The sequence below is a fragment of the Anarhichas minor genome, unplaced genomic scaffold (genome assembly GCF_050575085.1).
Source record: "Anarhichas minor isolate MPS153535 unplaced genomic scaffold, ASM5057508v1 ptg000010l, whole genome shotgun sequence".
Lineage (NCBI taxonomy): Eukaryota > Metazoa > Chordata > Actinopteri > Perciformes > Anarhichadidae > Anarhichas > Anarhichas minor.
In genome coordinates, this window is record NW_027466456.1 from 13,245,182 (window position 1) to 13,261,717 (window position 16,536).

At 42.3% G+C, this 16,536-nt stretch overlaps 1 protein-coding gene across 2 annotated transcripts in view; it reads left to right on the forward strand.

Annotated features, from left to right (window-relative positions):
• Nucleotides 1-16,536, forward strand: part of gtpbp3 (GTP binding protein 3, mitochondrial) — a 21,884-nt gene continuing 5,348 nt past the window's right edge. For both annotated transcript variants that reach the window (XM_076088259.1, XM_076088260.1), the window contains exons 1-9: nt 1-151; nt 250-320; nt 982-1,250; nt 7,821-7,907; nt 8,692-8,774; nt 9,485-9,604; nt 12,814-12,886; nt 13,782-13,925; nt 15,405-15,570. In XM_076088259.1, coding sequence (XP_075944374.1) covers nt 80-151; nt 250-320; nt 982-1,250; nt 7,821-7,907; nt 8,692-8,774; nt 9,485-9,604; nt 12,814-12,886; nt 13,782-13,925; nt 15,405-15,570 — 1,085 coding nt within the window. In that variant the 5' untranslated portion in view covers nt 1-79. The remainder of the gene's footprint in view (nt 152-249; nt 321-981; nt 1,251-7,820; nt 7,908-8,691; nt 8,775-9,484; nt 9,605-12,813; nt 12,887-13,781; nt 13,926-15,404; nt 15,571-16,536) is intronic.

A 16,536-nucleotide genomic window follows, 5' to 3' on the forward strand; every position in this document is an offset into this window, starting at 1 on the left:
GACAGACATCGTGGTAAATGTAAACGTAGTAGCAGTAGAATCCTGTTAATGTAGCTTTAGTTGAAAGCAGTTACTGTCCATGAAATGTGTCCATTTGCCAGTTAACGTTACATTCACAGGTCTCTCCGACATTAGCCAACAGTGGAATAAGGTAAACACAATGAGTTCGTCAAAGATAGAGCATGTTTTGCAACGTCAGTCTCTAAAATCAGCCACACCAGAAACCGCACATGAAATGTTTGTTGTCAGAATAATGTGACCATGCTGCCGTCAATGATTCGTGGGATATGGAGAGCTGCTGTCCACAATCTTAGGATAAGGTTTGTTAACAAAGTTCAACCTCGTTTTCTGTATTTTACTCATTTAGGCAGAAACTGCCACTCTGTAACCTGCGTCTTTTCCTTGAATCTTGCTATGTAAATGATTGAAAAAGGGATTTATTTATTGTATGTTACAATACATGTTGTGAAACCAACAAAAGGCAATAAAAGATTTTCAGATGAGGCAAAAATGTAACTGAACACAGAAATATATTCTAATGAATATAAAGCTTTATACCTTTAATCAGTTGTATTTTTCCTTTACCACTTGATTAAATACATGAAAACCTAATTCATTTTTCTCTCCTGTTTATATTTTATTAGCTAATTTTGACTCTCTGGTTTTTAATTTTTCTTTGTCATGGCACACATTTACAAATGTATTTCTTCCCTTTCCCCGTGCAAGTATATAGCGTTCTCTTTTGCTTTAATTAAGTGTTATTTACTGACAATTTCAGTTTACTGCACTTGTGTAACGACCTTGTATAACTTTTTGTCAGTTGTGGTGCTCCAGAATATAGGCTATAAGTTTGTCTTGATGTAAAAGAATATATAGCATGTCTGTTTGGAGAAAATTAAATGGCTTATTAGATTATTAGACTTCATTAGTCTACTAAAGTCAGATGATACGGGTGTCTTACAATTCAGTTATCTCCTGCAGAGGAACTCCAGCTTGCAGATTAGTGTCCACCTGTGATGGAGTCCCAGTTGGACTGGCTGATGCTGAGACCATCTTTGCATTATCATCGGGCCACGGCAGGTGTGGAGTGGCTGTGGTACGAGCCAGTGGTCCAGCCTCGTCCACGGCTCTGAGGTGTATGACCGGGCTCACACACAGCCGGCCCCCTCCACGCAAGGCCCTGTTATGCAGCATCACAGACCCCCAATCCAAAGAAGTGCTGGACCGCGGACTTGTCCTCTGGTTCCCAGGTCTGTTCCCTTTGACCACCCACACACACACACACACACACACACACACACACACACACACACACACACACACACACACACACACACATCTTCACGTTTCTGTGATTTGTAATATGGATGTAGTCGTTTTTTACACACTGTCCTGTCAAAGGTTGTATCAACAAATGACAATATTATATAGTAGAAGGAAAGAAAATGCTAATACAGAGGGCAAAAATACATGTCAAATATTAGAATTAGTCTTGCATCAGATATTTATGTGTTAAGGGAAACATTAATGTTAAAGTGTCTGCAGGTTGTATACCACTCTTAATGTAACAGTAATATAAAGCATCTTTGATTATTAGTAAATGGGCTAAAACTTGAAAAATTCTGTCTGCAAGAGAGGGAATGAATTCCCCCAGAAAGTGCGCTATGGTACTTTAGGAGCAAAATACAAACCCAATCCCACTAACTGATGAGTGCCTGTTTCAGTCAAATCTCTGCAGTCTTTTTTTCTGTCATGTCTTACATTTTGTATCTTTTGGTGTAAAGCGATGACAAACCAGCTTGGTTGCTAGATTTATTTTTTTTTTTCATTGACATTTTATTGAATTTTTGAAAGACCTAGGAATATACACAAACATAAAACAAGGATTAAAGGACGTTGTTAGAGCCAAAAATGGTATTATAAATACAACTGTACTTCTTTGTGTGTACATTGGGTGGCGCTGTATTCCTGTCCGGGGCTCGGGTATATAGGTCCTGAAATCACTGTGTTTGTCAGGTGTTTGACCCCGGAAGGGCAAAAGGTTTTGACCGCGATACTATACACATTTTACCACATCGTGAGAAAGAGTGGCTTTCTGTACATTGTTCCACGACGAAAATAAATGTGCTATCGATCAGCAAACAAAGGTCTCTGTGATGTGTCAAAAGCACCACACCTCACAGATAGTTTAGCATAGCCTACCGCAAGCGCGTCAACCAGGCTACTCCGAGGGAGGAGCACCTCAGGAGCTTACAGACACACGACTGGGCTTCTTTAACATTAGTCAAAACCTGGTGCCAACGTTGGAACTTTGTGTGGAAAACATCGGCAGCCGTGGAGTATTCCAGCACGACGAGGGCTGCTCGGATCTGTTCGGGTCTCTGGCAAGGGTTGGAGGACGGAGCTACGGGGTTAATGCTAACGCGGCCGTGGAGCATCGGACCACCGGATCATCGCCCGGCGCCAAATACACAGAGAGGTATGCGTAGCGCTACTCTGTTTATGGCCATTTACATTGTGTGCACACATAACTGGGCATAAACCCAATGCATTGGTTGCCGAAGCGTGCGGACAAGAACAATATACTTTGCATTTGACATTTTGACAATTTATCATGGAGAGCCGCGAGGCGGCGTTAGACGAAACTACCGGGACTGGTGTGCTAACTGAGGGTAAACCCAGCACTATGACTGGTGGTGTTGAAACGCAAACCCGTGTAGTTAAGCTCACTACAAAGGCGCTTGCTAACAAATTAGAAACGTTGCAAAATGGTAGAAAAGTTAAACTAAATAAAGCAGCCACCATAAGAAAATCAATACAATATTTATTGTCTGGGGATGATAAAACACAGGTATCAAATGTTCTTGGAGGATTGATTGAGGTGTGTGATGAAGCAAAATGCATGCATGAATCTCTGTTGGGTTTACTACCGTGTGATGAGAGGGAAAAACATGAAACATGGTTTAAAGCAAAAATGCTGTCTAATGATGAATGTATTGCTGCTACAAAACTGTGGGTTTCATCCAATGAAGGTACTGTGTATGAAAATGGTAATGTTGAGGACGGTATTAATCCAAATGACAGTGTTTCTAATGCTGGTAGTAAACGTTCAAGTCAAAGGAGTAATAAAAGTGGTAACTCCAGTACCACGTCCTCTGCACGGATAAAGGTGGAGGCAAGTAGAGCCGCACTTATCGCCCGCACGTCAGCTTTAAAAGAAAGACATGCGTTGGAGGAGCAGGAGCAACAGCTGAGGAGGAAAAGAGAGCAGCTTGATTTGGAAGCCGAACTAGCTGCTTTCAATGCTATGTTGGCAGTATATCAGGCCTCTGATCTGAAAAGTTGTTCTCAAGGACCCTCAGATGGTATGGCTTCCTATTTCGAACGGGAGAAAAGGAAAAAGGAATCTGTCAACTGCTTAAACCCTATGGCAAAGGAATACAAACCGGAGGGAAAATCAAAGACACAAAACGACTTGACAGAATGGCTGTTACCACCTGATAACCCACGATCAACGGATGTGCGACCAAAGGAAACTGAGCAATGGGTTAAAGCTGCTCCGCAACATCAATGCAGCCCCAAGGAACAACAGCAGGAAAATAATATACTGGGAACGCATCAGTTTCAGTACCAATTGACGAAGGCTCAGTCAGAGGAAGAAAGGTATTCTACAAACCACCATCAAATCAGTCTAAATCCGCCTGGAGATATACTTGCCATCATGCACAGGCAAAATGACATAACAGCAGCTCTGGTGCACCAGCAGCATTCATCATCACTGCCACCACGACAAATTCCCACATTTGAAGGGGACCCTCTCCAGTACAGAGCCTTTATCAAAGCCTTTGAACAAGGAGTAGAGAAAAAGGCAGGAAGAGCAGATTGTTTATACTATTTGGAACAATTTACAGGAGGACAGCCAAGAGAACTGGTGCGCAGCTGCCAGCATATGGCTCCGGAGCGTGGCTATGCAGTGGCTAAGGGACTTCTCCAGGAACACTTTGGAAATCAGTATAAAATTGCAGCTGCATACATGGAAAAGGCTTTGGCATGGCAAACGATAAAATCTGAGGATGGCAAAGCACTTCAAGCCTATGCTTTATTCTTGCGTGGCTGCTGCAATGTCATGGAGGAGCTCCAGTACATGCAAGAACTGGATATGCCTGTACACATGAGAGCCATTATATCAAAGTTACCATTCAAAATGAGGGAGCAATGGAGGACCATAGCTCATGGGATTATAGAGACAACTGACCACAGAGCTCACTTTGCTGATGCCAGCACAGATGGGTACGGAACTGTAACATACATCCGGATATTAAATCAGGAAAACCGCATCCAGGTCACCTTTTTACTCGGCAAAGCCAGAGTGACACCACTGAAGGCTGTAACTATTCCTCGACTCGAGTTGTCAGCAGCCGTCCTTGCTGTCAGAGTGGACTTGATGTTAAAGGCAGAGTTGAATTTCCAGTTGGAGGATTCAGTGTTTTGGACTGACAGCACTGCAGTGTTGAAGTACCTTAACAATGAGGACAGGCGCTTTCACACGTTTGTGGCCAACAGAATCTCGACCATCAGAGAAACGTCTGAGCCCTCACAGTGGAGACATGTCAGTTCCAAGGACAATCCAGCGGACGATGCGTCGAGGGGAATGAAGGTCTCAGACTTTCTGAAGAATAGCAGGTGGCTTGAAGGTCCTGCATTTCTTTGGAAGCAGGAGGAAGACTGGCCTAAAAGTGTGTTGGAAGTGTCCGTGGACTCGGATGACCAAGAGGTGAGAAAGAAGGCCACAGCAAATGTCATCTGTGTGTTTGACGTGTCTAGTCCTACTGATCAACTCATTGCATACTTTTCTGACTGGATCAGGCTCAAGAAAGCAGTTGCCTGGTTTCTCAGGTTAAAGGCCATATTGTTGGCACAGAGTCGCTCGAGAAAGCAGTTGGAAGCGTCTGTGGCTAATCATCCGGAGAACACCAGTCAGGATAGGTCGACGCAGGCTAAACGACAAGGTGTCATAGAGAAACCAAAGATTTACATCTTGACACTGGATGATCTAATGGGAGCAGAGATTGCCATCATTTGCTACTGTCAGCGAGAGAGGTTTAGTGAGGAGATTTCTGCCCTGTCATCCAGGAAAGCAACCGTGAGTCGACTGAGTCCCGTGTATAAGTTGGATCCAATTTTGGAGGATGGACTCTTGAGAGTTGGAGGGAGGTTGAGCAGAGGAGCAATGCCTGAAGAAGCCAAACATCCACTAATCCTTTGCAAGGACCAACATGTATCCATGCTCATTCTCAAGCATGTACACCAGAATCTGGGCCATGGTGGAAGGACTCATACACTGTCTGTGGTGAGGAAGCGGTTTTGGATCACCAAGGCCAATTCCGCTGTCAGAAAGATCATTGCTGAATGCAGCTTTTGTAAACGCTACAATGGAAGAGCAGTGGAACAAAAGATGGCAGATCTTCCTACGGTGAGAATTCTTCCCGATCTACCACCATTCACCAACACGGGGGTAGATTACTTTGGACCAATTGAAGTAAAGAGGGGAAGGTCAACCTGTAAGCGATATGGTGTTATATTTACCTGTATGGCGAGCAGGGCCATTCATTTGAAGGTAGCCATTTCACTGGAAACAGACGCATGCATCAATGCTTTACGGCGCTTTATCAGCAGGAGAGGACAAGTGGTGAGCTTGAGGTCAGACAATGGTACCAACTTCATTGGGGCAGAAAGAGAGCTAAAGGAGTCACTCACTGCTTTGAATCATGATCGGATTCAGGGAGTCCTGTCACAAGTTGGAATTCGTTGGAGTTTTAACCCACCAGCAGGTTCACACCATGGTGGGGTGTGGGAACGGTTGATCCGCCTGGTGAGAAGGGTTCTCAGCTCCGTTATACGTCAGCAGAGCTTGGATGATGATGGGCTTCATACAGTGTTCTGTGAAGCGGAGGCTATTTTGAATGATCGTCCAATTACCAAGCTCTCTGATGATCTCAATGACCTGGAACCGCTCACGCCTAATCATCTACTTCTCCTGAAGGGTAAACCAGCTTTGCCACCTGGAGTGTTCGAGCCTCATGACCAATATGGAAGAAGACGATGGAGGCAGGTGCAGTACCTCTCAGATCTTTTCTGGAAGAGATGGGTGAGGGAGTACTTACCCTTGCTCCAAGAAAGACAAAAATGGAACCAGAGGAAAAGGAGTTTGGTCGCTGGAGATATCGTGGTAATCATGGATCCTTCAGCTCCTCGTGGTTCATGGCCACTGGGCAAGGTTCTGGAAGTTTTTACGGACAAAAAGGGACTAGTGCGTTCGGTGAGATTACAGACCAAATCTAACATTCTTGAAAGGCCAGTCACAAAACTATCTTTGCTACAGGGAGTGTAAATTGATTTGTCTGTAATGCACTTGGTCATAACTTAACATTTTGGCTCCTTTGTTGTATTTTGTTTGAATTGTTATGTCTGTCTGGGTTAACAATTAGGGGCCGGTGTGTTAGAGCCAAAAATGGTATTATAAATACAACTGTACTTCTTTGTGTGTACATTGGGTGGCGCTGTATTCCTGTCCGGGGCTCGGGTATATAGGTCCTGAAATCACTGTGTTTGTCAGGTGTTTGACCCCGGAAGGGCAAAAGGTTTTGACCGCGATACTATACACATTTTACCACATCGTGAGAAAGAGTGGCTTTCTGTACATTGTTCCACGACGAAAATAAATGTGCTATCGATCAGCAAACAAAGGTCTCTGTGATGTGTCAAAAGCACCACACCTCACAGATGGTTTAGCATAGCCTACCGCAAGCGCGTCAACCAGGCTACTCCGAGGGAGGAGCACCTCAGGAGCTTACAGACACACGACTGGGCTTCTTTAACAGACGTTATATACATAATTTAAAATAGATGACTAAGACATTAATTGTGGCTGTCTTGTAGTTGTCTACATGGAAGGGACCGAAGCCATGGGTTTGTCTTTAAGGACCATTAATGTAGTGTAGAGACACATTACAAACAATACCTTTCTATACTGCCCATCAGAGAGAATGACACCTGTTCATATTGAGCCACCCTGGCAAGCAGATTATGCCAGTCGGTGATTGATAGTGCATGAGCTGACTTCGATTGTTGGTCAAGCAGTCTCCTTGCCAACATACTAGAGGTCTGGGCCCCGTTCAGTATCGATGGAGGGAATTGTGTCTTCCAGGGTGGACGGATTCCCCAACAGAGATAAGCGACTGCAAAAGGGACTTACCTAGAAGTGTGTGGCGGTGTCTTTTATCTACAGACACTGCCCTCTGCCTGTGTTTTCTCTTTTCTTTTCTTTTCATTTTGCTGTGTTTAGGATATTTCTGGGCGTCACCCTTTGGGGACTGGGTGTGTAGCCCACACGCATGTACAAGCACGCATCCAAGAAGACGCTACGGAAAAGTGGGGGACACAGCGCTGAAAACGCGTCTCCACGCGTCTTTACTATTTCCCCTATGTATTTCAGTCACTGTGTTATGTGTTATGTTTATTCATACAAACATCCAACACACTAGGAGAAGAAACAACAACTGCAAATGTAACACAAAGCACACCCAGGTAGGCTACAGGCGAGGCGACCCCTCCCAAGGTTTCCCCCCTAACCCGTGTCTTGCACTCTCATTGGCTGTTAACTCATCACAGTATTTAGTCTTATGAATATCTGAAGTTCTATCAGAATCGGCCACTTGTACTAGCCCAAGTTTAATGAAGTGTTCCTTGACATATTGGTCCGGTGCATATTAATTGACTAACTGATATTGAGTTGTTGTCTCTTGTGTTCATGTCCTTAGCTCCACACAGTTTCACAGGAGAGGACAGTGTGGAGTTCCACATCCACGGCGGTCCTGCTGTCATTACTGCTGTCTTACACGCTCTAGGTAAAATACAGATATCCTTCTGAGTGTCGATATCATACAACTTCATATAATGCAGTATACACACACACATGCATACAGTGTCATGTGGTGCACCGTCACTTTGCAGGATGTTTGGTATGTGTGTCTCCACAGCTTTGACTTCCAAAGCTATAAGCCTGCAACACAGTAACTAGTTGAGTCATGTGACTGCCCATCACTGTGACTTAAAAGGGAAAATATTCTTATTTCTAAGATACTTATAAAATGTGCCTTGGCAAGCGTGGCAAGGCACATTCCCTCTGGGACTGACAAGTAATATTACAATATTACTTGCAGTTCTCTTACTGTTCTACTAGGGGGCAGTATTGTATAAATTAAAAATGTTAATGAAAGCTTGTCACCAATTATGTCAGATTATCATTGATCAGGAATAGTAAGAGAGAGGAAAATATTAGTCTTGTACATGATGTTGCCTATTTAAACAACAGGAAAGATAGTAACAGTGTTAAGAAAAAAGAGAATTTAAAACAATATTTTCCTTAACAGATCATGACCTACATTTGCAAAATGATTTATAATCAATGTTGTCTCCTCATGATGAGATTGAAAAATGGTCATAAAAACGTCACCTCTTTAACCTTCCCTCTTGTGCCTGTTGCATTCCAAGTGAACCCTGAGTGACACATTGACCTTGCGTTTGATCCTCCTCTGTTTGTGTGTGTGTGTGTGAGTTGTGTGCATGATTCATGCCCAACTCGTGCCTCATTCATTTCTTCATCTGTGTGTGTGTGTGTTTCTCTCTCAGGAAGCGTGCCTGGCATGAGACCTGCTGAAGCTGGAGAGTTCACACGGAGGGCCTTTCAAGCAGGGAAGCTGGGTTTAACGGAGGTAGGTCAAGACGAGAATGTAAAAACACACTGAGACAGATATGTGCAGATTTACATACAAAGAGCATTTCAGAGCACTTTACAGGGTAAATGTGGAATAAACGGGGTCAGAAATGAACAGGGATTTCAAGTTCATGAAATGTCAACAGTGAAGAAAGTCTTTGCATATATTGCCCTTTAAACACATCTTTCATTGGGCTGTCAAACGTTTGTGTACGGGTGGAGCTACTGGGCCTCTGTAGATGATTTTCTTCAAAAAGCTGCCAAATATGCAGTATTGAAAGGGGCTCTTCTGGATATTCTGTTTACAGTCTATTATGATTGAGTAAATTTCAGCAGCATACAGTAAAAGTAAAAATATTTATTTAATAATTGGCAATGCAAATGTTTTTTTTCACAAAATGCCTCTTAAAGTCCCATCAAGGAAACAAAAGACTTCCTTCGGTCAAAACAATCTCATCGTAGTGTGATAATGAGATAAGATGTCCCTGAGAAGAATTTGGACGTCACAGCTGCAGCACCACAACATAATGCAAACGCTGTCTTTAACAGTAGCAGGGTCCTGTGGCAGTATACTGTGCATCTTACACACAGCATCGCATAATGGGGAAACATGTCTGATTCATAGTGTTAACACCATGAAAACATTGGTGCAAGAAATGGATAAATAAAACGTGTGCGGCAATCATAACTTTATAATGCTCCCTGCAGGTGGAGGGGCTCGGGGATCTGATCCATGCTGAGACAGAGGCTCAGAGGAGACAGGCTCTCAGGCAGATGTCAGGAGAGCTGGGACGCCTTTATCAGGACTGGAGCCACAAACTGAAACGGGTAGGTCACTCACTGGTACAGATGGTGGTTTCCAAAATAAGCAGGATGACAAACGGATGTTTCCATCAGGACTAGAGCCCAGGGCTTAAAGGTGTCGGTTTAGTATGTGTGGCAGGAACAGAAAGTATAGTCTGGTCTCAAATCAGTCTTGAACACTTTTCTTACTTTTTGGATTCACCTTAGTCTCCGATGCTACAAGGTGTGAAGTTGAGTTTTTCCTGCTCCTCCTCCTTTCTCCTAATAGAAGATTAAAAATGAACTGAATTATTCTGTACTATTAAAAACCTGTTTGTGTAATGATCCTCTCGTTTATACACAAAGATCAGTTTGGATGTTGGAATAGTGTAATCAGACTTCTTATTTGCTGGGCTTTTCAACTTGACTTGATCTCAACCACCTTTGGACCTCGACCAACCCAACCAGACCTAGTATTTAAGGTGGCAGGTGAACAGGGGGCCTTTAGAAAGTCTGTTGTTCCGTCTAATTCTGAGTAAGCATGGCAGCAAAAACAAGCCGAGCTCCTGGAGTTCTTCCCTGGAACATTGTGCATGTTCATGTCTGACATTTCTCTGAAAACAGTGTTTTGGAAAAAATCTGTCTGTACTGTGCTGTAGGTCAGGCCTCAGTAGTTTCACACCCAAACAAAGCTTTCTTTATTTGTATCACCACAGCTGCTTTTTCAACACACCATTGATGGATTAATGGGAATCTGAGACTTCCTGTTTTCATGTTGATGTAGCACAATACCGAGAATCAAAATACTATCTGTATGGTACATGTCTAAATGTATTTTTTATTGTAAACAGGAATAGAGAAAAACAGAGAACTTGCAAAATAATTAGTTGAGTAGATTGTGTTTCATTTGACTTCATAGATTTAAGATAACACATTGCTAAATTATTGACGCAGGTAAATAAATTAATGGTTTCATAGGGATAACTGATGATATTTGTGTATAAAAATCTGATGAACATAAAACCAAAAAAGAAAAAAACATTTTTTTTATTACAGTCGTCGTATACTCGTACATGAAATGTAACTTCTGCATTCAAGCCATCCCTAGCTTATTGGGAGCAGTGGGCTGCTGAGAAGCAGTTAGGGGTTCAGTGTCTTGCTCAGGGACACTTCGGCACAGGACTCGCAGCAGTCAAGGACCTTGCGGTTGCCGGACGACCTTCCCTACCCATTGAGCCACGACCGCCCCCAATGTAGAAACATAACAATATCAAAATATGATCCGGTGTGAAGTACAATACTCTATTCACTCAGCCTAATCATTTAAATTAGTTGGGAAGGTAATATAATTGATCATATAATTAATAATATTATATAATCCTTCCTTCCAGGAAACCTTAGTAATAGTATATTTCCCAGCAGATAAGAGCAAGTTTTTCAACAACCATACAATTTGATTCACAGAACTACTGATCTAATCCATCACTGTTTGCCACCAGAACTGAGTCAGTACCGCTGAGCGACCTCGTTGAGCTGTTAATTCATACTTTACCACTAGTTTTTGAAAAGCAGTGCTTTTTTAATGTTTTCCCATCTCGGCACATCTGGCTTTGTATTGTTTTGGATGTATTAAATATGAATTATCCCATGCACAGCTGCTGTATGTATTAAGACAGGCACACAATGAAGACATGGATTTATTCTGGGCAGCAGTGTTGTTGTTGTTATCTAAGCATTATTCTGAACTGTGCACCAAATCATACAGATAAGGGTAGAGTAACGGAGGAAGAGTGAATGCAACTGTAAAAACAGGGGTTAGTGACCTTGCTGATGTTGAATGCTACGTATAGCTTGTGTCATATTTCACCAGGACACATGAACACATATAAATGAGTCTTTGGTTCTGCATTGGGCTCCCTGTTTTGGTTTAGCAAGCTGCCTTGCTAGTCCAGGGAGTATCTTCAGAGCAGAGCCATCAGGGCCAAGCATAACTGTATCTCCATGTGTTGCAATAACTGGTTAAATATATGACGACGACAGTGTTCCTGACTGAATGATGATACGGGTGAGGCGAGTGAGAGCAGCAGGTCATTGACTGCAGATGAACACTTTAGCTTAATGGATGCGGGCCAAACCCTCCTCTACTGTGAATTGTTTCGAAGAATATAGACGAGGGATCTGTCAATACTTTGGCACCAGATCTGACCAACCAGGTGATCTCCCTTTAGTAACTCTGTAAAGCTGCTTGTCGACAGTTCCTAGAATCAATTTGAATGAGCCTCCAGTTTGGAGTCAGATTTCTGGGAATCCTGTTAATCAGATGTATACCATCTGTATGATGAAAGGGGTCAAACCCTCATTTGACACCAAAACAATGCAGTTTTTCTTCCCACTTTTGTGATTGTATTAAAGTATGGGAATCTGACGCTTCCTGTTTTTGTGCAGCTGTACTACTATTGTGTTAATGTTCCGCCTGTCAATCAAGATACAGATCGGCGCTGTTGTGGAAACACTGAAGCTTCCCCCCCCCCTCTGTATTCTACGTAGTTTCAAATACATTTCAAATGTGTGGCAATGACGTGAAGTAGCAACATGACTTACTGCACCTGATGTAAGACTAGTCCTGGAAAAAGACAGAGGAGGCCATTTACATTTTTAATGTTGGTGTCTAATTGTTTCTATACATGCACTGTATCAATGTATGGTTGAACACTGTTACAAAAATCTTTGCATTTGTTGCATCTGTTGTCACCTTGGGCTCTGTGAAAATGTGATTTTCTTTTTCACATTTTCACACAAAATAATTAAACTGTTAAATTAAAATTGTTTCCCTAAATCAACATAGTTATACTACAACACCACACTCATGAAATATGCCATGAGAAAAATTACCAATGTTACTGAAAACGTTTTAAATATGTGGAGAGTATTTTAATGTATTTGTTTAGGTATGTAAGAATCGTTTAGATTCTCTCCTTTGGATGAAAATAGCATATTGCACAATAATATATTCATGTAAGCAGCTCCCTGTTTACCGTCACTCACGTTGTCTGTGCTCCCTGCCCAACTTTTAAAACTTCAACATGCAAATAATCATTACATTATAAATGGAAAAAAATTTGCTCAACTTTTGAGCCCCCCCCCCCCCCCCCCCCAACTGCTGATTTTGATGTTTTCAGGGTATCAAGGTGTTCATTTCACACACTGATTTCAGCCTCTTCCCTTCTCTCCTCTCTCCTTTGTGCGTCGCACAGTGTCTGGCTCACGTCGAGGCCTTCATAGACTTCAGTGAGGATGAGCTCATTGAGGATGGGGTCTTAAACCAAGGTATGTCTACACTTTGTCCTGCTCTTTACAGGAGACAAATTACAGAACAGTCACCCCTTGGGCTTTCAGAGGGGTCTGTTTCTGTCTGAAGAGAGAGGGGTCCGGCTGGATTTCCTGTTTGGACTGGCCATCAGGTGTGTTTCTGCACTGCAGGGAGAAGCATAGACCTCAAACTGCTTAAAAGACAATTTCCTTTTAGGAAGTGTGGAGAGAAGGCCAGAGGGACAGTAGAGGCATTCGTCTTACCTTCAAAGCCAACCTGACAAGCCAATCTCACAGGAATAGTGCTGTCAGCAGCAATTTACTGTGTGTGTGTGTCCGTGTGTGTGTGTGTTCAAGGGATGCCCCCCCCCCCCCCCCCCCCCCTCCTGCTATCTGGCACTGGCAAAGCCTCGGATGTTGACAAGCTCCGACACAATTAAAGCCTGGGAACGGTTGTTTGTTTTGGTGGCACGGAATGTGGACTTGCGCCTCAGAGTGGCAAATAATAATAGACTAATTTCCAAAAATAGAAAACCTGACATAAGTACTTTACCATCTGAAGACATACAGCAAATGACATGCTTTATATCTGAAGTTCTTTTCTGTTTTTTCTCAAGTCATCCCAAGTTGGATGAATTAATGTGCTTGAGTCAATCAAAATTGTTTGAATTATAAGTAGGTACTGTAGGTATTGCTTTGGATTGTCAAAACCATTTTTCCGCTCTAGACGCATGCGGAAAGAGACATGTCCATGACCCATTTTTCGTCCAGGCGAATGGTGTCAGACACCAGACAGGCCTTTGTCCTTCAACGGACAGAAATTCCCTTCACAAGGCCATGAAAGTGAAGTTGTTTACGAAACCTTTGTGACGTCCTGTTCCTTACTCTGTCTTTATCTCCTCAACTCCCACAGTGGATAAATGGGTGTGTGATCTGCAAGCAGAGATGGAGCGCCACCTACAGGATGAGAGGAGGGGCGAGCGGCTACGCAGCGGAGTCCAGGTGGTCATCGCAGGAGCCACCAATGCAGGGAAAAGTAGCCTCCTGAACAAACTCTGTAAGAGAACCAAGAAAACCAGCACATACACACAGCGTGAAGGGATTAACACAAAGTATGACTTACTATCATCTATATACAGACCTTACTGTTCAATCATACCGCTGTCAGCCATGGTTTGGGAGGGAAAGAAGGCAACGTCTGTCATCCTATAAGCAGCATGGACGCGCAAAGTTTTGAGAAATGTGTTTCATTCATACAAACACATATTCTGTGTTCCATGCACAGAAAGTGAGAAGAATCATTTTCCTTGACAAGATGGGATTTTGTGCATTCTGACTTTGAAATAAAGCAGCATGAAAGTAGATTTTGGGGTTGGCGTTATAAAAAAAGTGGCCTTTAACTCCAACAACCAGGGTTCAGTTTCAAATAACTACAAACATTCATAAGTTGTTATTTTCGTCATGCTTGTTTTTCCACGATCTCGCAAAAGTTTGAATAACAGTCTCTTCTTAGTGCAGGAATGTAATCCAGGAACAATACACAATCTGTGAACAGTAGCTCCTGCTCCTGGCACACATGAATTACAATAGTCCGACTTTTCCAGATACAGATTTAATTGCTTCCAGACGATTAATAAAGAAATATCTATAAATATATAAAGGTAAACAGTTTCTCCCTCGAAATTAGTTCTTCCCTTGTTTATCCACAACCTAATGAATCCATTGTTTATGGTCTAAGGTTATGTTTGTTTAGGATATGGTATCCTTAATCATTTCCAATCACTCTATATAAACTATCTAAAGAGAGGGCTTGGCAGGGTCTCCTCACAGCTTCCTATCAGAAGAATAGACATATTTATCAAACTTCAGATAAAATCCTGTTATCATTTCCTCTTGTGATTAGTCTCCCCCCCCCCCCCCCCCCAGTTGGCAGTGTTATTTCACATGGGATACATTGGGGATGTCTGCCAAGTACTTGAAAAGATAATACAGAAATTATGACAAAATATCTTCGGGTTTGTTTGCGTAATGCAGAACTTTAGTAGGTATAGATTTTTCTAATTGAAGCCGATAAATAATGTGACGACACATTTGATTAAATATTTGATTACAGAAAAATCCAGTGTGATGTAGAAAAAACATTTACAAATGATGTAATGTTTAAATAGTTCATCCTGGATTGCAGACACTACAGCTATACTGTCGGGTATTACAATCTTAAAGCTAGTTGTTGGAAATGTTCTTCAACAATTCGTATTATATTTGTGCAAATTCTCAATATATCCCGGCAGGACAGCAATTAATAAATCAAATGCTCTGACAAAAAATCTGGTAATCTGGTAAGCCTGTCCTATCATTGTATCTATAATCTTTTAGGAGAAACGCATTATGCTTGGGGCTGACACAGACAGAGTAAGGAAGTCAGAAGGTGTTGAAAGTCAGGCTAACATTGTTAGTTTCGGTCTTAATGGGATTTGTAGACAAAAAGAAAATAAACAATAATACCAACCTTATCCCTTAACCTTTTTATCTCCAGGCCAGAGACCTGCAGCCATTGTGTCTCCCATTGCTGGCACCACCAGGGACATAGTAGAGACGGCACTGGATATCGGTGGATTCCCTGTCCTGTTGAGTGACACAGCCGGCCTCAGAGAGAGCCCGGACCTGGTAGAGAGAGAGGGGGTCCGCCGTGCTCGGGAAAGGTAGGGGGAGAAAACCCTTTTAATATTAATATTTAAGAAAAATAAGGAAATTTGCTCAGTTTTCCTGCATTTAAAATTGTGATGAGGCCGACCAAAGATATTATTATAGTATTAAGAATGTTTTAACTACAGTATAGTGACACACATAGAGAACATCATGTGTAGTAGTACATGTCACTTGTGTCTAATATAAAACTACACAAAACTAATTAGCCATGGGACCAATGGAATATGTCCTTGAAAACAAAGAAAGGAAGAAATAAGTCATTGCTTTTCCCCTGTACAACGTGCTATATTATTGTAGTGTGGATGTAGCCTCCAGAGTTTATATTATTGCTCAGCCATAGTTATAAATACATGGGACAAACACTCTCAGGAGGTTGCGTAATGAAGAGCCTCCTTTCCGTGTTGTAGAGTATTTACCATTAAGAGGTTCTTCATGTGTGGTGTAAAGAATGGACATATATGGCCATTCGTGACAGCTGCTTCCACTATTTACACTAGGGAAGAATGGCAGTACTTGCAGCGTGGGTCATCGCTGTTTTATCATATACAAACTGACAATCAGACGTATGGGCACGCTAGCACATACTAGCACATACTAACAGTATTAAATCAGCTCTTATTCACAGACGCAGACATGTTTTGTGACATGATTTTTGGCGTTAGAGAGCAGGAGGAAAAGAGTGGGCCTAACCCCCAGAAAGGCCAATGTTTCCACAAGTACTTGTGTTCTTGGCAGGGGGATAAAGCATCTGACACATCTATTAGATATTACATCACTACATGGGACTAATATCAATTTAATTTGTTAGACATTTAAGGGGACTTGCCACACCTTTTCACTCTGAGAGAGTTCTGTTGAAAGTGTATTTCATTAAGTAAATGTATTCACAAAATGACAATCTAAAGATTACTTGTTGGCTCATGCCGCAGGAAATGAGTCACCAAGCACTTCAGTGAAAA